Below are 25,948 nucleotides of genomic sequence, written 5' to 3'. Positions count from 1 at the left end.
ATCCTTGAACACCGGATATTTCGCACACAACTAGAGCTACTTGCTCTGTGTTTACTTACAACCTATTCAAAGTTTAACTCGTTTCCCCCACAAAATATTGATTCTTGAACTCCAGCCAAGGCACCCGGCTTGACAGATTTTTCGTTTTGTTCGGCAAACTCATCACGGGAGACATATAAACTCAATTCCAGCACTTCATGCCTCCCCCAGGAGCCCCAACACGTTCACACATAAACATTTACCCAACGGGGAGAGGAGAGACCACATAAATTTAAATTAAGCCCAAGTCCTGTAAGGCCAATGTGCGATAAGCCGGCCGGGCCAGAGATCTTCGTGCCAGACAAAAGCCACAATTAGAACTACATAGTTCCCATTTGTCATTAGCAATATTGTTTTATGTCACGAGAAGGCGAAGGACATGCTGGACCGAAAAGGTGTTATTATGACAGCAGACATTTCCGCTCGGGACCTGATTTATTTAGCATATCAACGGCGGAGAAAAAGGTACGGTACGAGGAGGGTATTATGATTATCTGTGCTTGGGAATTTTCCCGACTCGTCGTCTCGTTTGATTACAATACTTCCCCGTCACCCGTCACCCGGTGTGTGCGTGTGTCAAGTTTTATGGCCTCTATGCCGCCGAGGAATTGTTGATTAAAATTTCAATTTCGGCCTGCCCGAGATTAGTTTACTTGCCGCAGCAAAGTGACTTTGTAGTTTATTAAAATTAATTGGCTCTGAGCAAATTTGGTGAAAATTGATGGAAATTGATCCACGCCCCCGCCCAGACCCGGGCAAGTTTAACTTTCTGGGTCATTAACTGATTTGATGGCTTTTAGTCGCTGCCCCGAAGAAGGAGAGAGTGGGGCTTTTGGCCAGCCGAAGATAAGCGCATTGACCCCGACTTGGTCATTTCGATGATGATGAATTATGTAAGCCAATAAAAGCGTATCTGATGTACATGCGATTTTATGAGGCGGCCAATGGACTGTTCTTAAATGTATACGCTAGCATGCTCGACTTACTCTGTAAAATTCAGTTTTCAATGGGCCAAAAGAAGTACATACCTGCAAGAGAAAATCGAGATTTTAGCAAATAAAATTAAAGTTTTGGAATTAAAATACCCAGTTGCTGACATATGAACTTAAAAAACCCTCTAAAACCTGAATCTAAATCTATCTTAAATTATTTTAATCGATTTAAAATCGATTTTTGCTTTAATATTATCGGAAAGAAACCTAATTAGAGTGGTTTAGAAAACTAAAAATAGGTCATTTTTGAATATTTATATAAGACCAAAAATCTCTAAAAATCCTTCACTATGAATCCTTCACTCACCTGACTCAATCGATCCTGGCTATCGATAATATCGATAAACAGCCGCATACGATCGTCGAGGATCTGGAAACCGTTTCTCGGCTGCAGGAGGAGATTCTGGACCGCCTCCCGGATGCTGCCGGGAGTGGTGCTGCACGAACTACTATCGTCGCTAGCAAAGCCATTCTGCAACTGCTGCTGCTGCTGTTGCTGCTGGTGTTGTTGGTGGGGCAGGTGTTGCAGGTGTGTCTGCTGCTGCTGCTGCAACTTCAGTTGCAACGAGTGCTGCCGCAGGGCCTCCGAGCACTTGCGCAAATAGTCGTAGGAACCTTTCGATTTGTACTTGTCGGCCATGGCCTGGAAGCTGTCCAGGATCTCGTTGAAGTCGGTGATCATTGGCGCGGTGGAGGGCGTGGTAGTGGCACTCGAAGGCGTGGTCACCGATCCCAGCGAGCTGTTCGACTTGCTCATCACCATTTGCTGCAGCTTGGGGGAGGTGCTGTACGGCGAGCTGGTTATGACCCTGAGTTCCGTGGTCAGTGAGCTGTTGCCATTGGCAGCCAGGTTCTTGAGGCTGTTGCTGCTGGCTGAGCTGGGCACAGCCTTGCTGGGGCTTAGGGCCTGCAGATCCTCGCTCATCAGCCTCAGGTTGTCCGAGATCTGGTGGAAGCTCTCGGAGGTCACCAGGGAGTGCTCCCGCTGCTCCAGTTTCCCGTTGCTGCTGCTGGGCAAAATGCTGCTCTTTGGCCTCCTTCGGGTGGGCAGGCCATTTGCCTGGCCATTGACTGCCCCTACTCCTTGTCCAGGTGTTGCCGAAGCTACTCCCACACCGCCGCCCGGCGTGCCCGATGTCACGTCTGGCATCTGCAAGGGCTTCGATATAAACGAGTCCAGGGTCTGCGAGCTGGTCATCTTGGGCTTGTCCACGCTCTCAGGTATTTTATTGGCGCGTATCGCATCGAGGAACTGCCTCAGTTGATCCGAGGGCGTGGGCGCTGCCTCAGGTTCCGGTTTGGCAGACGCAACAACACTGGGAGGAGGGACAGGACCAGCTCCAGGTGCCGCTGCATCCGCGCCATTGCGCTTCAGAGTGGAGGTCGGCTTGAGCACATCCTCGGGCATATGCTGCTGGTACTCCTGCCGCATGCTGCTCCGAATGTTATCCAGAAAGAGTCGCAGCTGATTGGAGGGCGTCTGGGCCTCGTTCGCCTGACTGGTGGAGAGCGAGGCCAGGGACTTGCTGACTATCTCTGGGGAAATCATGTTCGGCTGAAAGTTGCCCGTGGCCCCATTATTGCAGGTCGTTGGCGTCAACAGATTGAGATTCGTCTGGCTCTGCTTGGCCATTTGCTGTTGCCTCTTGAGCTCCGACAGCAGCTTGGCCTGCTCCGAGTACTTGCGAACGCTCTCGGTTATGGTCCTCAGCTGCTCCGAGTAGGCCCTGAGCTGGTGCTCCAAGTAGGCCTGATCTGGGGCAGGCGCCGCATAACTCATTGGCCTGGCCTGATCCCCCTTCGGCCCGTTCTCCGCCTCCTGGCCGCTGTGGAAGCTAATGGAATGCCGCATGGTGTTCACCTGACTTCCTGCCGGACTCATGAGCATATTGTCCGCACTGTTGCTTTTCTTGGGACTCTTTTGGCGGGACAGTGTTCCCCCATTAGTGCTGCCCGTTCCGTTGGGAAAGCGCCTCAAGGGAATGGGCGGCGCTTCCGTGTGGACACCGCCATTGAAACGATCCAAGCTCCTGGGCCGCTGAGTGCCGTTGCCATTGAGTTGGCCATTCAAACCGGACTGTTGCTGCTGCTGCTGCTGCTGCTGCTGTAGGGGTGGCCTGGGCGTGCTCTGCGACCGGCGAGGAACCACCGGAGCCACCGCAGGTTTCCTGTGCAGCGGCACCGGTGGAGCAGGCTGTCCGTTGGTGGGACTTTGCCTGTACTGCTGGAAGAGAGCTGCATACAGGGCCTCCTTGTCGCCACTGCTGCCGCCGCCGCCGCCATTTGCTGTGGCCGCTGCCGCCGTGACCGCGTTGCGCAACTGCTGCTGCTGGCGGGACAGTTGCAGCAGTCGCTGCTGCTGCTGGGCATTGTAGTCCACGAAGCTGGAGGCTGCTGCCCCGCCCACTGCGATGCTGTGGGGTCGCTGCTTCAGACCACGTAATCGCGACGGCTCCGCGTACTCGGGCATTTCGTAGTTGCCAGAAACTGTCGCTGATATGGCTGCTGGTGTTGGAATCGAGGCGGACACGCTGGGCGTGGGCGCCACCTCTGTGGGCGAGGGGCTGTTCAGGAAGGGATTGTTGCCCTTGAGAGCGATCGGCTGGGCGGCTCCCGGCAGTCCGGAACTGGGCAGCATGCTCGTCAGTTGCGGCGGCGGACCGGGCGAGCTTTGCAATGTTTGTTGCAGCAACTGCTGATGCTGATGTTGCTGCTGTTGCTGGGTGCTGCCGGGATACATAAGCGATTCGCTGATGTGCAGGTCCAACTCGTGGGCGTTGGGCTTGGCGTAAATGGGATTGGGGCGTGTAGGGGGCGTGGCAGCCGCCGGATAGCCGGTAATGCGAAAACCATTCATGTTACTGGATGCCTGCTGCTGTTGTTGCTGCAGCTGATGTTGCTGCTGCTGGTGTTGTTGCTGTTGATGCTGCTGTTGCGCAATCTTCGCCGTTATTGTCGTGGTCATGGCGCATTCGTTTCCTTTGACTCAGCCATGAACTGTGCGTTTGCCAATCAAACCGTCAATCAATCAATCACTCGGACGGGGGTATTTATTTTTTTCTTTTTGACATTCAATTTAATTGCACTTCGAGGTGCAACTAGTGAAGAGTTATTTGGTATATCCTGGACACCCACAGAGAATTTATTATTATATTTATTGTGCAATCGCGGGAGTAACAGGGGTTACTCTTAGGATTGCCAGCACTTTCTTGGTTTATGAGCATTTTATATTGCTTAATTTAATCAGATAGTCTATTTTATATTGTATATATGTGATAGTTTGTTTTTGATATTCTTTTTTTCTAATTAAAGGTTCATATCCGTGGTGATTCTTGACATATTTATTTATTTTATTTGTTGTGGAAGTTGTAAAAAATTTGTTTCTAGATATCTGACATATTTTCTAACTTTAGTACATAGTTCCCAGTTTGACCTAATTCCTAGCAAATAATTTCATTAAGGGGGTCTTCTCATTCAAAAGCCGTTTTTTGGACCCTTTTTAAAAAAATTCTTATTTGAAAACGCAAAGAATAATTGAAAACTTTTTTTATTTATTGAATTCAAAAATGTTCAAAGTAACTAAAAAAGTTGTTCTTGCCTCGATACGAGGGTTGTTCAAAGAGTAATGAGACTTCAAACATGGTGGTCGAAAAAAAAGGTGTCGTCCTGGCGGCCACGATTCAGGGTCTCCAGAGCGTCCGAAATGAAAAATAAAAACGGGGTTATAATCAGAATAGATGTCATTTTCGGGTGACGGAACAGATTTTTTTTTAAATTTTTTTAAACAAAATGGCGGCCATTTAAAAAAAAAATTTCGATTTCGGGCTTTTTTTTTGTAGTTTAATGTAAAAAAAAAATAGAAAAAAAAATTTAAAAAAAAATCTGTTCCGTCACCCGAGAATGGTGACAATTCTGCGTCGACTCCACTTTGTTTCATGAAAATCGGTTGAGTTGAACTGGAGATATCATGGCCGCCAGTTCGAAAAACGTGGTTTCGAGATAAACGCGTTTGAAGTTTGAAAAAAGCTCATTTTGCGAAGAACTTGCTTCACAAATAAGGCTGTATCTTCTAAAGTATTTCGAATTTCTAAAAATCCTTTTGGGGACATATACACACCATCCCAAGCTATAAATAAATGCAAAAAAAAAAAAAATCGAAAAAAAAAAGTTGCCCAATGAGAAGACCCCCTTAAATAAATCGATAAAAATAAGAACACACCAATTATTTCAGGCAATAGAATTTAGAATGTACAAATCCTAAAGGATTTACATTGACACAAACCCAAATTGCCGGTTCCCAACACATTTCGAAAATATCAGCTAAAATACCTGATGTAAGACAACCAGAAGCGAAAGGGAAAGCAAAGGAAAATTCCGGAAAATTTTCGACAAGTTGACCAGGAATCTTTGCTAGCCGAAAATGCGTGAAAACTTAAATTTTAGTTTCTGTGGTTGCTTTGACAAAACTATTTATGACAATGCGTGTGGCCTGCAAAGGGACGTGACCCACTACCACTCTTCACCCCCTCCACGTGTCAGCACAGGGGGGAAAACATTGGAATGGAAAACATTTACACGCTTTAGAGCGTAAATACGCCATAAAGGGAAATGAGCGACAATGATCCCCCGAAGGAGGCGGGGAGTTGCGGCGAATGGTTGTTGTTGTGTGGCTTAGAACTCGAAACAAGCATAAATATTTAATAAAAAATGCGCATAAATTATAAAACACAAATTCGAGCTGAAATAAGAAAACCAACAAATGAATGCGGCCAAAGGGAAAATGGCTGGGAAAGCCGGGAGAGCGGAAAGGACGGCTGAAACAAGCCATGAGGGAAATACGCGCGAACATGTAACCAAATGCACATATGAATATGGAGATAAAGCGATGGAGGGCTCAAAGGAGCGGAAGCGGGAGCGAGTTACATGCGCCGAGTGGGTAGATTAATTTACGTGGCAACTGTATTTGCACTGCCCGAAATTTAAAATATTTAATTAAACCTTATGTTGAGAGGTTTTTGGTTTGTGTTGATTTTCAGGTACAAACTAGACTTCTGCATGAATGCATCCAAAACGACAAATGAATCATTTATTCTAAAAACGGGAACACACTTTTTACTGCACAGTATACTTGGGTGTGAGTGAGTAGGGTAGTATTGTCTGTTTTGACAGACAGTGTTCTCACTCATTCCATAGTTGTACAGCTATTTATGAGTACAGCAAAAATGGTGTGCAGTAGTCAAGGCACTGTACAGTGTTTTGGTGTGCAGTTGACTTATTGTACAGTGAGTAAACTTCATGACTGGTACATGCACACATATAGAGTTCTCGTGTGTACTATGTATTTCATATAAAGAATTTTATTTTATTAAAGTATTTACATTTAAATTATTAATATTAGAATGGAGAAACATTATTTTATGTACCATTTTTATGCACTTATTAAAGAATACTGAACTCATCTACACAGTTGTACACAAGCAACTAACAAGCTGTACAACTAACAAGCTGTACAGCAAATATAGTACTCACTACCGAAGGGTACAACCATATACTGCACTCACGCAAAGTGGGCACACTAAAAATATTGTGCTATCTACTTCTGGCCTATAGAGTATACTGTACAGAAAGGATTGGGTGCAGTATTTTTAAGAACTCTACACTACTGTACAGATCTGTTATGCTACAAATGAGTACACTCATGCAGAAGTCTAGTACAAACGTTAAGCCTTAGAATAAAATTTACTCCTTAATTGCTTTAACACTAAATTCTGAGGGAAATTACAAAATAGATAAACATTTATTATTATGTTAAGAAATTTACGATACATTATCTATATCTATAAATACTTCAAAAACATAGGTTTAAGCCGCCTTTACTAACATTGAACACACGTTTGCCTAGAATTTAATTTCCATATCCAAGTACATAGCTCATATTTGCCAATTAAAAGATTTTATTAAATGGTACTTCATCTCCGGCTGACATTTTATTACTCGGTTTGGGACAAGCTAATGCAATTTGGTTAAAAGACAAACACTCGTGTCATCGACATAACTTTACAAATTTCAATTAATTAGTTTAAATTGGAAATTTGACAAGTACTCCATTAAGGTGTTTGTGATTGATGGTAAGGTAATTAATTTAATTATTTGCGAAATGTTTTCAATATAAGACAAACAAGTTGAGACATTTTTTGGGCTGTGTAAACGCAAGCTAGCAAGACCTGCATCATGGCCCGTGATGCACTTTGTCAACTCGTCATGCTACGTGCTCAGCTGTCTGAACCCGGGGTCCTGGGACTTCCCCACATCCTTTCTATCTCTCGCCATCCCTGCCCCGCTGTGGTTTATGGCCAGCTGGAGGGACAGAGACAGGGACACAGGCACTGACAGAGCTTCTTCTTCACGTGGCGAGTGTGTCAGTGTGTTAGGACGACGAAGGGCTGAGCTGAGGATGGCAAAAGTAACTTGTATCAACACTTTAGCACATGCATAGCAAACTGAAGAGACCCACTTTGCACACACATGACAGCACTGCCAGAAATTGCGCACAATTTTTGAGACTTAAGACAAATTTTCTGATGAGTTTCCTAAGGAAAAGCAAAACAGACTGTACTGCACTTGACTTCAGACAAAAAAAGATAAGTGTGTGATCTGGCATAAAGTCAGGTATCGATTGAAGTGTATTTTAATCAAAGCAAGATATATACAATGAAAAAAGCCTTTTTTAAAAAGGTAAGTATACCCCGAATTCCTAATTCCTAATTATTTTCAAATGTTACAAATATTATTTTCTTTTGGTGCACACACACCTGCTGACCCTCTTGGAGCATTGCACCCTGCAGAAGCACAGGGCACACAAAATACCAGCCCATCGTCTTGACATATTTGGGTTAGATTTGCCTGCTCTCGCTCATTAGGAATTCCAACTAAATTCTCAGAGTCTCGCAGGCTGGCTTCTGGATTTCTACGCTTCTCTGCTGCCTCCCCTGGATGGCTTCTCTGCTAATGAACATAACTCTCAGAAGCTCGCAACGGCTGACAGACAGCAGGGAAGTTTTCGGTTTGTTTGTGTAAGTTTTAAATTAATGACAGCATATTTACTTGCGGTCCAAGAAAAGGGGAACGCAGCTGCAGCTGACCAGAGCAACTTGAAAATAGATTAACAAAAATTAATGTTATGCTCGGTTTCCAGTTCTCCGATGCGGAATCAGGTCCTGGTCCTGAGCCCTGGAAATTAAATAAGATGTCCTGTCACTGTCACGAACCCAGTGTTTGTTCGCCAGTCGTCTTCTTGTTCTATGTGTGTGTTTGTGTGATGAATCTCCCCGGCTCCTTCGGTCTTTATCTCTCCTGCGCTGTCTGGGCAGGAATTTGATTTAATTTGCGGCAGCGAGTGTCTCGAGATAGGACGGAGAATTTCTATCTGGGCCCTGCTCTCATTTGTTTGCATTGTTGTTCGAGGTTTGTTTAGAAAGCGAACTCAGAGTTGGCAAAGATAAATAGCCGGAGGAAAGTCCTTTTAAAGAAATATTCTTCAATTTACTAGAGCTTGACTGCCACGCAGGGAACAGTTGAGGTTTTCAATTAAACATCTTCTGATGTTTTTGAAACACACCTAAATATTGCTGTTTGCTTATATAAAATACTATTGTATCTTAAGTCAGTAAGAATAACTGAAGTTCTTTAAACTTTAACTAATCATGAGTGTTCTTCTTGACCATAATAATAGTTATGTCTTAGGAATTTTCAATTAGCCAAAGGTAACCGCATCTTTTGCTTGTAACACTCGACATAAATTAATTAAAAGACGACAAATTACCCGGACCCATGGCGGTGGGAAAACCTCATTCAATGATTTTCAATTAGTGCTGAAACCTAATCAAACTAGCAGCAGCGATGTCTGACCACAGGGCGGTTACACGATGAAAAGGGATAAATTGGGGATATGGGAAAAACTGCAAAGGAGGAAAAGGAAACCAAAGCAAATCCGCAAAGCCCAGAGACGTTTCATTTAGGAAACAAAACAAAAAAAACTAAGTGGAAAACCGCAACGAAAAAAGAGAGCTAAAATCCGCAGCATTCAAAAGTGAAAAGCTGCAAGAGCAACACAAGCAAACAGCGATAACAAATGAACAGGACAGGAGAAGGAGCGAGGGGACTCGCAGCTAGAAAAAGGACTCCACTTGTACTACACGCCATGGGCCAGGCTCAAACACTAAACAAATAGACATGATAAATTAAAAAAGCAGAGAGCAAAGCAAAAAAGGAGAAAAGAGCTGAATGAAAAGCAAATAACGCGACGCATTGCACACGCAAAGCTCAAGAAAAGATTACAGCGACTCCCCGCACCCCTCTCCACCCGCCCAGCAAAGGGGGCGTGGCAGGAGCGGCGGTCGATGTGTGTTAAGTGGCATGCCCCAAAGGCGTCAAGAGGCACGCAGGATAAATAACAAAACGACACTGATAGAAGCCAGAAGCGAATGCGCTGGGAAATCCTCTAGGAAAAGCAGGGGCTGTCTGGGTGGGCGTGGCCGCTGAAAGGGGCTCCTGCCTGTGTTTGGTTAAGCCATCGAGCAGGTGTTGGCGCGTTTGAAATGCCAGCGATTTGCAATTTGCATAGTGTGAAATATACTAAAGTACTATTCCATGATATAGCAAGAGAAGGGACAGAACTATGGGTATATATGATAAAAAATGTGATTTAATTATATTCAATATACAAAACCGCTTTAACTAATTGGAATTGCACCACATGAGTTGTTATAAAGATCCAAAAATTATTAAAATCAATAGAAAACTTCCTTAAATTGATTGGAATAGATACGTTCAATATTTCATTTCAAAATTTAAAAGAAAAACTTAAAGCAAATACCTGCAATCTGCAAGCTCTAACCAACCACCTGCCAACCCTGTTTGCTCGGCAATTTATCAACACGACACCTTCTGGCCAATAGACATGGCCAACATGGCTAATACTAACAAACCGATGGACAGCTCCGACCTCCATGGCTATATACCATGCCATGCAAACACCCAGCAAATACGCAGCCAAGTGAGAAATGAAGACGAGTTAGTTAAGATGGAGGAGATGGGATAAAAGGCAGAGAGGGAGAGAGAGAGCGCCAGGGAACGGCAGGAAGGGAGGTGCCGAAGGATAAGCCCGCTGCAGTCACCTCAAGCCATCTGGCGAGGCTCCGGCGTGGGAGGGATACCTCCTGCAGGACGACAGCATAAATCAGGATATATACATATAGAAGCGGAGAGAGGCGCGACGGAGGGAAGCGATAAAAGACAAAACTGGCCAAGGAAACCGGTCCGAAGGCAGGCGGCAACACTAATTGAAAAGCAAGGTAGAATTAATGGCTAGGGAAATGTAAGCGCTCCATAAACTTTTTCCTGGCAAAAAGGGAAAACCCTGGCAAACGGCACGAAGAAAAAGGAAATTCCGAACTAGAACGTAACGGTACTTAAGTTGGCCAATTTGGAGACCGCACAGTTACCGCATCTCTCCCTCTTGCTTTCTCCCTAATTTTCCATTTCTTTCTAGTCTCTGGCCGTTTTTCTCCCATTCCCTGGCACTGTCCACACGAATAAGCACCGAAATTAGTTTTTTCGGTTAGACAATTTTATTAACATTTAATTGAAATAACCAAACAAGCAACAAATGAGCTGCCACAGGCCATATCTGTGAATACAGTGCGTAACGGGTGTGTAAGGGCAATTAAAAGGGGATATTAGGTGTGTGAATATTGAGGGGAATTTAGATATTTGCGATATTTTTATTTGTGAATTATGAAATATAAAATTATGATTAATAAAATCTCATAAAATTAATTAAGAATATCGGAACCAAGCCTCTTTCTTGTAATTCTCAAATTAAATGAATCATATTGTTCACACATGAACATTAATATAGATAAGAAACATCTGTTAGCTATCAAGTCCCTGCAGCAGTGCACTGCCTAGCACTTGTGTGCATTTCTATCTATAAGTACAACCGTCAGAAGCAACCCGAAATATGACCTCCTGCGAGCGGTCACAGGGTTTGTTTAAGATATGTGCTATCGGGGTAGCTGTGATCTTCCTTATCGCACTTAGAGCATTTATATGAATAAAATCAGTTTGAAATATTAACTCAGCAAATGAAGACGTATTTTTATTTGGATGCTCTTTCATTTTGGTCCTTCGAGCCGGATGTAACTTTCCCCCCTGTTGTAAAAGGTTTAGAGTTTTAAATCAGCTCCTTAAAATATAAAGGCTGCCAAAATAAATATTTTTTGCTTTACCCCACCCGTGGTAAGGAATCGTTTAAGTTTTTAAATACAAGCACCATTTAGTTTGAAATATTACCTCAGCAACTGAAGAAGACTTTTTATTTGGATGTTTTTTTAATATAATAATATACTTTAAGCTGAACATATAAATAAAAACTTTCATGCTAATTTTAGTATTAAACTTTAAAGGAATGTCTTATTTTTATCTTTGTAGCCAAATACCAATTTATTAACCCCACTATTAATAGAAGGCTTCATTATGCTACAGATGTTAAGATACAAAAATATCAAGAACAAGACCAGCTTTATACTTCTGAAACTCACTGTCTGGCCTGTCTGGGAATTAACACCCATTTACGCTTGTTAATAACACAATCAAGATTCTCGTGCGAAGGAGGGGAGCATCGGGGAGATAGTCTCCGTTCGGTTTCGGGCACTCAACTGAAAAGTTTTAATCCGCTAAAAGCCAGCCGAAGTAGGATTATGGGCTTTTGGCATGCCAATGATACGCTTGTTCCACTGTGGCATGTCTTTGTGTGTGCGTGGTTGGGTCCGTCCCCCTATATGCGTTTTATGATGATGAAGGTGTGAAAATGGGAAAAGGTGTGTGTGTGCGGGTTATAAAAAAACTTTTAACGGAAGTTATAAATAAAGAATAAAGCAACCGAAATGAGTTAAAGAATTTCCAGCAAAACTTTAAGTCCAAGAAGGAAGGAAGAAAGGAATAAATAATTCCAAGACCTGGGAAAGCTATAGCCCGACTACATAAATCTAATTGTGTGCATAATTCTTCCTTGGCTCGCAGCTAGATAATTCAAAAGCCTCGCCTCCAGGCGAATACAATAAAATATATTACGTATACGCACTGGGGGACCCAAGTTATGACAATTAGGCTCGAGTGCTTTAAAGCCACCCAGCCCCCGAAAATCATATAATAATCGTAAGAGCCATCTTGATAACGACTCAAGTTCAAAAGAACCATAAGCGAATTTAAATGCCACTCGAAGCCTTTGCCCTTTTTTACGCCCAACACATTTATTTATTTATGTGACCGTTTCTTGGGGATCCTAGCCGGACATTAAAACTCGATTATTTTCGATAATAAAAGTTCAGGGACGAACGTGCAGCGCAAGCAAATAGCGAAATTCTAAACTTTGGGAACAAGCAGTGGCAGCTATGAAACGAAAAAACATTAAAAATGGGAGTATCGAAACTCGAACTATTTATGAAGGAGCCAACACCTAATTGAAAGGGTGGTGCTGGTGGCAGTACTCAAGGGAATTCCATTAATTTCGGGCAAATGGAAATGCCGGAAAAACTTTCTTTCATACCATTTCAATTTACTTCCACTGGTTCTGTGAGAAACTTTTTTGCTGGCGCAAATAAAATCACAATAAACTAATTGAATTCAGCAAATCGTTTTCCGTGGAAGCGACGGGTATTCGGAGTGTGTCGAAGCTGTGCGCGAAATTAATTCAATTGACTAACAATAATAATTTGCACAATAAAAACGGCAACAATTGAATAAACTTCAATAAAGCAAAGGCAAAAACTTCTCTCGAGATTTAATCACACACACACATTCAGAGAATGGAAGTTTCACACGGACCAGCTGCTTCTACGTGATTTCCTTGAAGGTCCTGTGCGCCCCATTCAGCTCCTGCACACTGATGGCCGAGGCAAAAGTTTCGTTAACTTGTTGTCGTAAAATTAATGAATTTGTTATGCAAAATCAACAACTACCAGCCAAGGAAAATAGCAACAATAACTGTGGAAAGTGGAAAGTCCAATAACAAAGTGTTTCAAACAAATTAAAAGCAAAGGGATTTGGCAGGTAGAACAGCTGACAGGATGGCTAAGTAAAGTTTAACGCTGACAGCGGATGGATGAGCGGAAAATGACTGCGTATCCTTAAGCAAGTATTGAATACAAGAGAGTCCAGCATATTACAATAATAGTTAGTTAGTACATAAGAATATAAAAACCTATTACGTTCTATTCAAAACAGAAACCATCGACTGACATCATTGAGACCATTCAAAAATTTAAGTATTTTACTTTTAGGGTTGCTGTTTGCTGTTCCCAACTGGAATTCCATTTTATGTAAGATTATGGAAAATTTTCGTTAGATACTCCCTAGCTGCAACTGTAACCGGAGTGTTCAATGCGGCGTATACGCAATATCAAGTGAAAACCACTTGAACAAGCACATAACGACAAGTTTCCTTTTACTGGCTTTCCCCTTTTCTTCTTCCCCTCTTTTTTTTGGTTTTGGGTTCGGTTTCGGTTCTCTTTGCAAATAACCTCGGGCACGTTTCTTGGCTAACTGCTTACAAGTCCGGCTCGGGATGAGGCCCTTCACTCCCTGCCAGTATCTGGCTTGTACATTTCATTTTTATACGGCGGCAACAATGGCAGCCCTCCCTCCCACTTCCCCCTTGTACAACACTTAAATCCCAATTCGTTTCGGGTGCAGGAATCACAGCTCAGTCGACGGTGAGGGGAGCTCTTACTTAACATGCATGTATGGATATTTTATTGATACGCAACTGTGAGTGCCGCTGGGCGATTGGACACAGAAACGGCAGTGGGGGAGAGCTGGGATGGGCCGAGTGTGAGTGCGGGAAATAAAAATGAAAATGTGTTGCGAGGCCTTTAATGCGTTTCGCAAGCATTTCGGGTTCTTTTGCCTCCAGGAGTCTTACGCACACACAAAAGTGGAATGGCCCAATAAATGGCCATTGGCCAAGGAGCAGAAGTGGGATCACACTCGTGGAAAGAGCTCTCTCCCTCTCGATGGTCCGCTGCAGTCATCTGGGGACTCACAGCCGCCGGCCAGTCACACGGAAAACTCTTTGAGTTTCCATTGCCATCACACGGCCTTTTCTTTGTTTTATAACTCTACTTTTTCCTCAGTAACCTGAAACTGAAAGCTGAAAAAATTTTCCAGATATATTCTTACATGGCGTATTTCAACCAAATCACTTTCATGCTCCTTAAAAGTGATTAAAAAGTCCAGGAAAAAGCTTACTATTTTTCTACATATTGCTTTATATAGTAAATGTATGCTTCTGTTAGAGTATCTAAGATTTCATAGTCTGGTCAAAATGTTTTAACACTCTTTTCCCAATTTTTCCAGTCTCATGCGTTAAGAGTGTTCATTCATCTTCCTTCGCTGGGATTTCTGTACCGAGTCGGTTACAACAATCAATAAAATTGAAGATTTGCCTTTTTCGCTCAGCCACACAAAAGTCATGCCAGCTGCTGCCCAGATTCGTCCCCCCATATATATAACCATATACAAATATATATATATATATATATATTGGTCCGAGGGTATATAGGAGAAAGGGAGACAAGGGAATTTGCAAATGCCGACTGATTAATGACGCAATAATTGTTGGCACACGCAGCCTGAGCGATTGCGATGGGACGGTCGGTCGAAATGTATTTAAGTTCCTGTTTTGTTTTCGGCCAAAGGCAACAAAGTGCTAAAAAATTGACTTTGTGGAAAAGGCGGCAACAGCAGCAGCAGGGCCGGCCCGTGGGATCAATGGATGCTTGTTGTTCGGGCCATTTGATAGGATTATTATCGTGTTCTTAGCCCTTTTGGCATTTGATTTTGCGGAAAGCTTTTGTCCGCTCCCCAAAGTTCCATTTCGTTACGTTCAATTTACCAAATTGCTTGAGTGGCAAATGGAAATTTCAACTATTTTCCCCATCGGTTTTTCTATTAACGGGTCGAACTCTCGAGGGTTCGAGCTTGGGGCTTCTAATGATGATTTATATTGGCTTTGGGCTTTGAATTGGTTGGTTAATTAGGCCAGTTAAGCGCCTGCTGCCGGGCTTTCGAATGAATCTCAATTTCGTCAATGATAACTGGCACTTTAAATGGTTTTCTGATTGGAACTCATTGAAAGGCATCCCAAAAAATGATGATATTCTGGGGTAGGTTTTTCGGTAATGTATGTATGATCGGCAAATGATTGGGTTCTGACTTAATCCCCAGTGGTATATACGAGCAAAAACCAGCTGCCCCTGGCTCATTTATATACATTTATATACATTATCCCAAAGAGCGTAAACAAAGCGTAATTAGCAAAAGAAAGCAGGCGAAAGAGATAAAGGGTGGGCGTCCCGTGAAGGTGTTGAAAATTATGCATAAGAGAGAAAACGGAAATGAAGTACAAATTTCCTAGCTGCTGCTGCGATTTATGTTGGCCAGGATCCCCGGTTCCCTGAAGATATTTTCCCAGGTACGCTGCAGGCACAGGTTGCCAGGCGCGCTAATTTGCTAAGCTCGCTTACACATTGGAACCGGGTAAGGTCCCCCAACTTTCCCCCGGGGGAGATCCTGGCAAAGGCTTTTGCGGTATTATCATTAGAATTTAAATTGCCTTTCGCCGGAGTTGCTGTTGTTTTTGCCTTTGCCGCTGTGTTTGTTGCCTGGGCGTCGTTAAGGTAAGGGCAAATAATTTGTGGCGCCACCACTGCCATATTTTTTATGAGCTTATTTACCCTTCTGCCTGGGTCTGGGTCTCTAATTTAAGCTCCTTTTCTTTAAGCTCTTTTATCTAACTGAATATTTAATTAACCGCACACCGAGAGTCGCCGAAACGAAAGTAAAAACCGTGAAAATGTGTACTGAACTGACAGAAAAAAAAAAAAAAAACAGAATTGGGTTAAGCCAACTGCATCTGAAAATATTATCCAAGTTGGAGAAAAAGTTTTTAAACTTTCGCTTCTCTGATGATTTCTCTACAGTTTTTATCTTATTTAACTTGTATTATCTCGGAGCCCGATAAGCCCTATCTGGCATGTGTTCTGTGTGGTGCGCTGCGGCTGCTGCTGGTATTTCCAAATAGTTGTGAACTTTATCACAACAGAACGGGACACAATCGTCCGAAGGACCCCGAGCATCAGCGCCAGAGTCACCCACATTTTGTGATTTCAATAGAACCTGCCTGCCCGGCCCCTCAGCCACATGTCGCTTATAATTTGCTGTAACTTTCTGGTCCTCAGTAACTGACATTTTTTGGCTTTTGCGGTTCGTTTTGTGTGCCCGCTTTTAAGCTAATTTGGCCAACTGAGAACAACAAAAAAATGGGGAAATGTCTATAGAAATATGGCTCTAAGATTTATTTATTTAGCTGCGCGCGAGATGACATTGAAATTTCATGTGAATTTATTATCTTTTATGTGGTTCCGACTGTTCTTACTTTAGATACACAGTCTGGACCATATTTTTTTGTTTACAATTCGTATTTTTTTCTTTATCCGTTATTTTTGATTGACAATCACATGTTTGCGGAAATATTTTTCTGGAACCATATTTTAGACGAATTATTATGCTCTACTTATTTCCGGAAAGAAGAAGTCTATCTTATGATAATTAACTTGTGTTCAAAATAAATATATAGATTATTGAATCTAATTGTCATCTATTGCGTCTAGTTTTTCAAGGAGAAAGTATATTCCCGTATTCGGTGATATTCGTTAAAAATTCAAGTTTTCTTGTTTTCATTGCCGTTGCACAGATGTTGTCATGACATTTGCCAATTGTCAGTGAATTGTGTCGAACATTTTTCGTTCTCTGGCCTCTGGAAAAGAATTTGGTTTTTCTTTTCATTTCGGATTTTCTTTCCCTCTCTTTTCTTTTTGTGTGTTTTCGATGCAACTGTCGAAGGAAGATTGTGTTGATTTATTTGATGAAATATTTTTCTTTTGCAGAGCGTCCAAGCAAAATATTGATGGAAATGCAAATTCTCGGATTGATGTCAGTGGACATAAACAAATGTGCATAGGTGATAAATTTGTAGGAAAAAGTGTAGTGCAAGCAGGAATTGCAAACTTGTTACTTGAAATGGGAGAACATTTTTAAGGGAAACACTAATTAAGAAATTGTATCAGCAAATAAAAGTAAATTAGAATTAAGATACCAAAAAGGAAAGCAATTTTTAAAGATATCTCTCAAGTTCCCTCATATTATAATTTATATAAATACCATTTTGTTCTTCAAGTCATTCCTAAACTGTCCTCCAAAAATATAAAAACAAGTGTAATGGCAAGCCCAGAACCCTGGTGTAACCCTCATTTAATTCCGTCCACTCTAAAATCTGCCCACAAAATGATAATGCATTTTTAATATGCACATAATTCTCTTATATATTTTTTTCTAAAAGCACAAAGATATGGGGAGGAACCGGGCAAGAAAAGTTACAACAACATTTAAGGGAGAGAAAAGGGTGCGGAAAGGCGGTGGAAAAGCAGAATAAATAACATTTAGTGTGAACGCCGAGAACATGCGAAAATGTAGTTAACATTGCAAAACAGTAACGAATGAAGTGGAAATGGAATTGAAAGCGCAAACACACACACACACACATACAGTCGCAAAAAAAGAAGCGGAAAATGGAGGACTTTCGCGCAAAAGTATGCAAGTGCTAGACACAACGAGAGTGTGTGTGTTAGAGAGAGAGAGAGAGAGTGTGTGGAAACGGGAAGATAACAATAGGAGGAACCAAAAGCATCCTTTGTGTGCTTTATTTCTGTCTCGGTCTCTGCATTTCCAGCTGCATAAAGTTCGCATTTAATTTCGTTGGCAACACTTTTTTTCTTTGCAGGCATCCTTGGGTTTTTTCCCCTTTTTTTGTACTGTCTATAGACGTACAGGTAAGGGGTATAATGGTTCCTTAATTACTTAATAAAATTAAATGAAGGTAACTTATAAAAACCTTGTAACTTCAACATTTAGGTTTAAGTAGAAAAGGTTTAGACTTATGCTTCAATTTAATAATTTTAAATATAAATCATAAAAGATATTAATTAGATGCTTCTTTGTGGATATTAGCGATCCAGATTAAGTTAGTTTATATCCCTAAATATTAAAAAATCCTTTATAAATCAGAAAATATTCCCAAACTAATTGCCGGGTATTCTAATGTTGGAACCCTAGAATCCTTTTTCAAATTTCTCATACTTTTTTTCCTTCGTTTCTCGGAAATTTCTCCCAGTTGTTGCTTTTATCGCGTTTTTGGCCGCGAGTTATCATTTGTATGGACCTACACAAACACACACACACACAGAGCCATAGAGGCGTTGTAAACATGTCACAGTGTCTGTGAGGCGTCTGCAGTTTTCTCACTTCCCACTCATTCCTGTTACTTTTTTTTTGTCCTGCAAACAGGAAGCAGTCAGCCCGACACTGGCACAAATTAAATGCAATAACACCAGAAAAAAAAGAGTAAACAAAAAATAAAGCAAAAGCATAGGATATAAAAGATAGAGCAAGGAGAGGAGACTTGCATGGAACTCGAAGCTTCTGCCGCATCGGAAATGCTGTGCAGGATAGAGAGGAGCGAGGACCTACAGACAGACAGAGCGCTGGAGGATAGAAAAGGAACTAGGGCCACGTTCAAGCAATTATAGTCAAAGTGAAGTTGTAATCTTTGGTGGGTCCCTTGCAGATGGCAATGACAAATAACTTTATCTGCCGTAAAAGAGAAATGAACGACGATGCAAGGGAGGCTAGCTGGATATATGTTTCTAGATTGTATAATAGGGAATAGAGAACCAGATTTTCAGCTAGAATTTAGGATTTACCTTTCCTAAATAAATAAATCAATTAAAAATCAGGAATTCATTTAATTCTGGATATTCTAGCTCCAATAAATATATTTATAAAATATTTGTAAGTATCCTAATTTAAATCAGTGTTCCTAGTACTTACTAAAATGTTTCCGGAATGTAAGATCTAAAGACCCTTCAATCCTCTCACTCATAGGACTCGCGAATCCTGTCGCGACTCAAAAGTATGCAATGTACTGTTTTTTTTCGCCCCACCGACTGACAAGAGTGTCCTCGACACAGGCTAGAGTGGTCATCGGGAACTAACCATCATGGCACCCATACACACACATCCGCAGGAGTGCCCGCCGCCTGTCCAAATGGGGACCGGGATGGAGGGGAGAGCAAAAAAAAAACATGGAGAGGAAACAAAAACAAAACAAACTGAAGGAGCAGGCGGGGCAACTGCAGGGCCTGGTCAATCGACGGCGTTCAACGTCCAAGTCAAGGGCCATTGCCTTCCCCTCAAGCGGAACTCCTCTGGTCCCTTCTATTTTTGTTTCTATGTAAACTTTTTACTCCGCCATTCGCTTTGGCTTGCATTTGTTTTCCCCACTTCTCCGGGTGCTTTCCCCCGCCGAATGTTTTTTGTTTTTGGCCACGCTTTGCGCGGAAATGTAAATTAATTGGTCTAACAAAGTGCACTTCAATTGTGCTGCGGGCATACGTTGTTATAGTTGTTAGTTTGCCCAAAGTTGCTGTTGCTGTTGTTGTGGGCTGCGGCTTTCGGAAGAGAGTTTTTGATTCTGGCCGGCGATCATTAAAGATTTTCGAGTGCTTCATAATGCAGCCACCGGCAAATGTTATTTTTGAGCGGTTGACTTTTTTGACACTGCCACAACAAGTTTTAATGGCAATGGGGGCTATTCTATGATGAAAACTGTTAAATTGTTGGATTTAACTCAGTTTTCCCGTAGGAAAAATATGACGAGCATGAAGAAGGAGTTATTTAGGTTGATTTTTTGCTTATATTTCCGTAAAAGCTAACAGTATATGTTTTAAATCTGAATTTTGGTTAATCAATTATCCTCTAAAACTGATTTTACCTATTATTTGTAATGCTACAATAAAATTACGTTTCAATTTTGTAGGCCTTAATTCATTAAATAGGTAAGTTTAAAATAGAACATTTATTAATTAACTTGGTATAAAGGTGTTAGAGATTGCTTTCTATTTGATAATGTTTGCAATTATTTGATTAATTAACATAATATATATAACATAATCTTGTTTAAAAAAACTCATTTTATATAATTTTTTATAAATACTTTAAATTTTCTCACATAACATTTATTTATTTCGTGTAGCGATTTTCCGCTTGAAACTCTTTTGTAATAAACACCCGCAAAGTTGAATGGCCTGTTATAGGCTTCGTTTAAATTTCCATAAAACGGAAAACAAACTTAAAAGCGTTTTTAATGCGGCCTAAAAAACTACGAAGTAAATATCAAAATGCTGCACGCTGCCAAGCCAAACCTAGCCAGAGTCAATCTGATTCGGTGATTATAATTTTTAACTAAATAGACAATAAATGCTCAAGAGCTGCTGCTGCTGCTGGCCATAAGCCCGAGTCGCGCCACTAATCAAACAGCTTTTCGGGGGAGCCCACGCAACATCAACAGCAACATCTGACAATCGGTCAGACGACTTCGAGTGCTTCTAACAAACAAACTCCAAAGCCCACACATTCCGTCTGTTGTTATTTGTTGTGAACTTGTTTTTGTATCTCATTTTTTGTCTTTGCTTACTTGTTGCTTTTGTTTCGTTTTCTGTTTCTGTTTCTGGGCTTCAACAGGTAAAATCCAATGCCCCACACGGCCAAAAGAGACCTGTCAAGTATTCGGCGGGTTGACATTTGTGGTCTGTGTTGCATGTTGACCAGTGTCGTCTCCCACACCAACAGTCTGGTTTTCCTAGAGTCCGGGTCTAGAAAGTGTGGAAATATTGTCATGAATGAGCATTTCCCCGTCGATTGTGTTGTCGTTTTGATAAATAATTCGCCCTTTCCCCGATCACTAATCTCGTTATTGTCTATAGGAAATCGTGTTAACACTTCTGGGATCTTATGTGGTCTGCTCTTTGATTCTTAACTTCAAGATTTGGTTGGTTGTTTTTTTTTTAAGGCCTCTTTGAAGACACTTTATGAATCTTGAGACTCGTAAGTAGATAATTATCTGGGTTAAGGTTGAGTTACGACACAAAATATATGAATGGTTTCTGAAGATTTTCTTTGAGATGATGATAAACATTGACAATGTTGTTATCTGTACTAGTTCTAAGGTATTACCCAACTATTTGTACCTTGGACCATTTGCAAGATTTATGATAACTGTCTAGATTTATGAGATAGCTAAGAAATTCAGTCAGAAATCTGAAGATTTTAAAGGTAGCTAAGCAACCATATTTCACAAGAGTGCGTTTATACTTTTCAATGTCGTCTTAGAGGTCTATAGAATATTTATTTAAACATAAGATAATGCTTGATTTTACTAATAAAATATTCAAGCTTCTTAGAAACCCCGTAAAAAACAAAACTATTGAACATTAATTACTATAATATACGAATTATTATGGTTTCTGTTTGGCAATACTCCAGAAGTAACAAATAAATACTTCATTTTCGTAAGTAAACCTTCTAAACCAGCTAACCGTCAAACCTTTGAATACAATTTTGTTACAATTTCCACAACATTTGAATTAAATAGTAAAATTATAGATTATTCAAGTTAATCGCTCGTCGCTTTCACTGTGCAATTTCATTTGTTAATTGCATGAATATTCTCGTTACATTTAAGTGGCACTGGAGCAATTCTTAAGGCGATTATAATTGCCAGCGAGTATAATTTTCATAAATTCGCACACAAAATTTCAATTTCACTTAACGCGAAGCGCGCACAGGCACATCGACAGGCGCAGCGGGCCGGTCATTGTTCGAGTGTGTGTGTTTCGAGTGAAATATGTGTGCATAATTAATGCACATTTCACTTTAAAATGCACAGGCACACACGCACACACGGGCAAACAAGCACTCACACTCGCGCACAGTGCAGCACACACACTGACAGACGGGCTGAGGGGGAGAAAATGGCGACGGCTGTGACGCCTTTTCCGCCATTTGCTTTGATCCGAGATTTGTGTTTAATTGTTGCATGGCGAATTCAATTTGCATGTGTGCACTGTGTGTTTGTTTGTGTTGATGCGAGTGCAACGCTCGCCTCAAAGTAGGCAACGGATGTGGGTTGGTTCCTTGTCGGCTTTGAATAAGTTCCTCACAAAAACAATTTAACAATTTATTTTGAAATTATCTTTTAATTTTAATTTATTTTGTATTATTTATTTTATTTTTTAATTTTTTTTTATACATTAGTTTAAAGGGCTGATAAATGCGGAACCGGTTAAGTCTATCTGCCGCTACAGCGCTTTTCCGTTAAACACGCGCGACCGGGCGCATCTCAAAACACGAACTGAAAAGCGAACTGAAAATGAAAAGCCGAAACCGAAAACTCTGCTCCAGCATCCAGCAGCTGGCGAGTTATCCGAAGCAGCCAAAGTTCTGTTCGTTCGTTCATTCGTCTATTGAACTTCGGCACAACTCGGGGCCTTGGCAGTGTTGCCCCATCTGCGTGTCAAATAAAGCTAAACTAGTCTTTCCTATAGGAAAATAATATATAAAGAGGCAGCAAATTGGAGCTATGTATATAATTTCGGATTTGGACAAAAGAAAAAAATAAAAAAGAAAAGTTAAAGGGTAAAATAGAAATTTTAAAATTAAGAAATTTTTAAGACCATTGAAATTTTAACTATTTAAAGCTGGCAGCCCTTCTAAGTAAAAAATAAAAAAAAATATTTTATTTTGCCTCAAGAATACATTTGAATAGAAGGTATTTAAACCAGGGAACGTAAATAATGATTATCAATATTTTCTTCAGACAAAAAAATCATCCACTTGGAAAAGCCGCAAAAAAAACGAATTATAACAATCGGCTACAATTCGGATGATCTTTCAAGATTGATTGCTAAACTCTAGATTTTTATATATTACACCAAGTTTAAATAAAAATTTTTAAGCTTTATTAAATCCCTCAACGAATAATTATTATTATTTTGAGCGACAAAATATTGCTTAAAATATAATAATTATTTCGCTCAATGTGTTTTTTTGGTTCGTCTGTTTTCGATTCATAGAATCATGTACAATTTTTTTCAAAGAAACCTCTTAGAAAGAAGATATTACATATTTTGATCAAAAAAATATTGCTAAAAAAACATTATTTTTTAAGCGATATTTAATCGTTCAAAATAATTATTCTTATTCTTTGAACGGTTAAGTAAATATTAAATTATAATTATTAATGGCAAGCAAAATATATTAAAATCAATAGATAATCAGTAAACATTGATTTTTATTTTTTCACTTATAGTGATTACGTGCTCTGACTTAAACATGCTATTTATTTCTGGAAGCAGCCAGGTCCGTTTTCAAATTTGAAAAATATTAAACAATTTTAAATTTAAATAAATATATAATAAAATAAATAAGACTTATTGCATTAAAATAGAAGGTTGCAGATCCAAAACTAAGCATTAACAGCTCGTTCAGCAATTTATCCCTCATAATCTTTAAGGGGGTCTTCTCATTGGGCAACTTTTTTTTTTCGATTTTTTTTTTTTTTGTACTTATTTATAGCTTGGGATGGTGTGTATATGTCCCCAAAAGGATTTTTAGAAATTCAAAATACTTTAGAAGATACAGCCTTTTTGTGAAGCAAGATCTATGCAAAATGAGCTTTTTTCAAACTTCAAACGCGTTTATCTCGAAACCACGTTTTTCGAACTGGCGGCCATGATATCTCCAGTTCAACTGAACCGAATTTCATGAAACAAAGTGGAATCGACGCATAATTGTCACCATTTTCGGTTGACGGAACAGATTTAAAAAAAAAATTTTTTTTCTATTTTTTTTTTACACTAAACTACAAAAAAAACGCCCGAAATCGAATATTTTTTTTTGAATGGCCGCCATTTTGTTTTACAAATTTAAAAAAAAAATCTGTTCCGTCAGCCGAAAATGACATCTATTCTGATTATAACCCCGTTTTTATTTTTCATTTCGGACGCTCTGGAGACCCTGAATCGTGGCCGCCAGGACGACACCTTTTTTTTCGACCACCAAGTTTGAAGTCTCATTACTCTTTGAACAACCCTCGTATCGAGGCAAGAACAACTTTTTTAGTTACTTTGAACATTTTTGAATACAATAAATAAAAAAAGTTTTCAATTATTCTTTGCGTTTTCAAATAAGAATTTTTTTAAAAAGGGTCCAAAAAACGGCTTTTGAATGAGAAGACCCCCTTAAATCTAAAGGAAAAAAAAAGCCAAGTTGTCAGCACTGTGCCTTGGCCTCGTCGGCTGTCGGCTTTTCACATGTGTGGGAGTCGGACACTTGCCGAGATAATAACAACAGAGAGCATCAACAAAACAGAGCGGCCAGAATAGTGGAGACTCGGAGAGTCACCTGGGAGAGTATTAAACAGCGGGTAAATACCGTTATTATCTACCGGTAAAATAAACAAAACAAAGGAAATCAATAGCATAAGCGACTAGAGAATGCCCTATTTCACACTCTAAAACTAATGACTCCGAATATGAATGCACCCTTTTAGGATTATCATCATTAAAAATGACAAACAATTTTATGATGACATAAACTATCATTTAGCAAATTGTTTTCATCAGAAATTCTGGTTTTCAGACCAAGTTTAATAATATGTTTAAGTAGCTTAAAACATCTAAAAAAACAAAATCAAATTAAATCACAAACGAAAAAGAGCGCGAAAATACATCTGCCGGGACTTTTCCCAATATATTTGGAGACTTTTTCATCCCACTATTTATAACTTATAAAGCTAAGTTTAACAAAGCTTTTAAAATGAAAAGCGCATGCGCTTTCAAATGTTTGTTAAGGAATAATAGTGGGAACAGTCCTTGATAAGAAAATATATCCTGTCGCTAAACCCAAACTTAAAGCTTTTTATGTGAGCTTTGCAGGAATATTAAATAACAATATTATCATAAGTAATTAAATATTTTAGACATCTCGGCAGAAATCGAGAGCATTTTTCTGTTAAATTGATTTTTTCTTATCCTTGTTTAATAATAATAACTCTATATATTTATTTTAAATATTGATATTTTTTGTAAGGAAAAAGAAGTTCAGTCATTTTCCCAATGTGAAAATATATCCAGAAAGCCAGTAGAAAATAGAAAGAAAAACGAAAAGTATTTAAATTTTTGTCTCTAAAATTCTTAATTTGAACACAAACATCCAGAGCAATAAAACTAATTATAATTGAATTGAAATGGGATGATGGCAAGACCGAAAAATTTAATGGTTGAGACAAAGCCAGGAATATTGAAAAGAGAAGCAAGCAAGCCTCTTATAATAATTATCTTAAATAGGCGAATGTAATTACAACAAAAGAGAGAACAATGAAGATGGTGGCGATGATGATGATGATGACGACGATGATGCCTTCCCCGTTGTTTAACCATCCCCCAAACCAAATAAACAAACAAACAGACGCCACAACATCACTCGAGAAGCGCGCGCCACACTGAACTCTTCAGAATATATATTCCTATGGAGGTGGGGAGCGGAGGGAGTTGGAAAATAGGAAAATGGAAATGAAATGGGGGAAGCGGTGGACCACCTCCATTCTCCGAAGATGGGTATCATCGATAAGTGCATGTAGCAAGTGGGCAGATCTCATTTGTGGCCCCAATGCCAATACTGACTACAACTGTCATTGAGACATTGAGTGCAAGTGCTCCGAGTGGAAGTCTCTTTCTGGATCCGGATTGGGATCATTATAGGCAAGTTCAAGTGGATCGAACCCAGCCCTTGAGCGGTCCAATAATGGCTAAATCTTATCGGTGAAGATGAAAGCAATTAGGAAAGCCAAAGAAAACTCTTTCGAAGAGCAGTATCAAAGGGGTTCAAAGCGAAACTTTGGA

General features: G+C 40.3%; 2 protein-coding genes across 8 annotated transcripts in view; both read right to left on the bottom strand.

The window, feature by feature from the left end:
* Positions 1-25,948, bottom strand: part of Dys (Dystrophin) — a 178,441-nt gene that overhangs the window by 76,413 nt on the left and 76,080 nt on the right. The window lies entirely within an intron of this gene.
* LOC138928894 (dystrophin-like) lies at positions 1,306-22,379 on the bottom strand. Its single transcript, XM_070287157.1, has 2 exons — positions 22,297-22,379; positions 1,306-4,154 (listed from the first exon to the last, which is right to left on the bottom strand). Exon 2 carries the CDS (start codon positions 3,994-3,996, stop codon positions 1,306-1,308), a length of 2,691 nt encoding a protein of 896 aa, XP_070143258.1. The 5' UTR covers positions 3,997-4,154; positions 22,297-22,379.

Source organism: Drosophila kikkawai, chromosome 3R (genome assembly GCF_030179895.1).
Source record: "Drosophila kikkawai strain 14028-0561.14 chromosome 3R, DkikHiC1v2, whole genome shotgun sequence".
Taxonomy (NCBI): Eukaryota; Metazoa; Arthropoda; class Insecta; order Diptera; family Drosophilidae; genus Drosophila; species Drosophila kikkawai.
The sequence above is the reverse complement of the archived record's forward strand: the minus strand, read 5'-3'. Positions and strand labels throughout refer to the sequence as shown.

What these genes read in the sequence shown, in the direction of transcription:
- LOC138928894 (XM_070287157.1), bottom strand. Translation starts at nt 3,996, where the DNA reads ATGACCACGACAATAACGGCGAAGATTGCGCAACAGCAGCATCAACAG.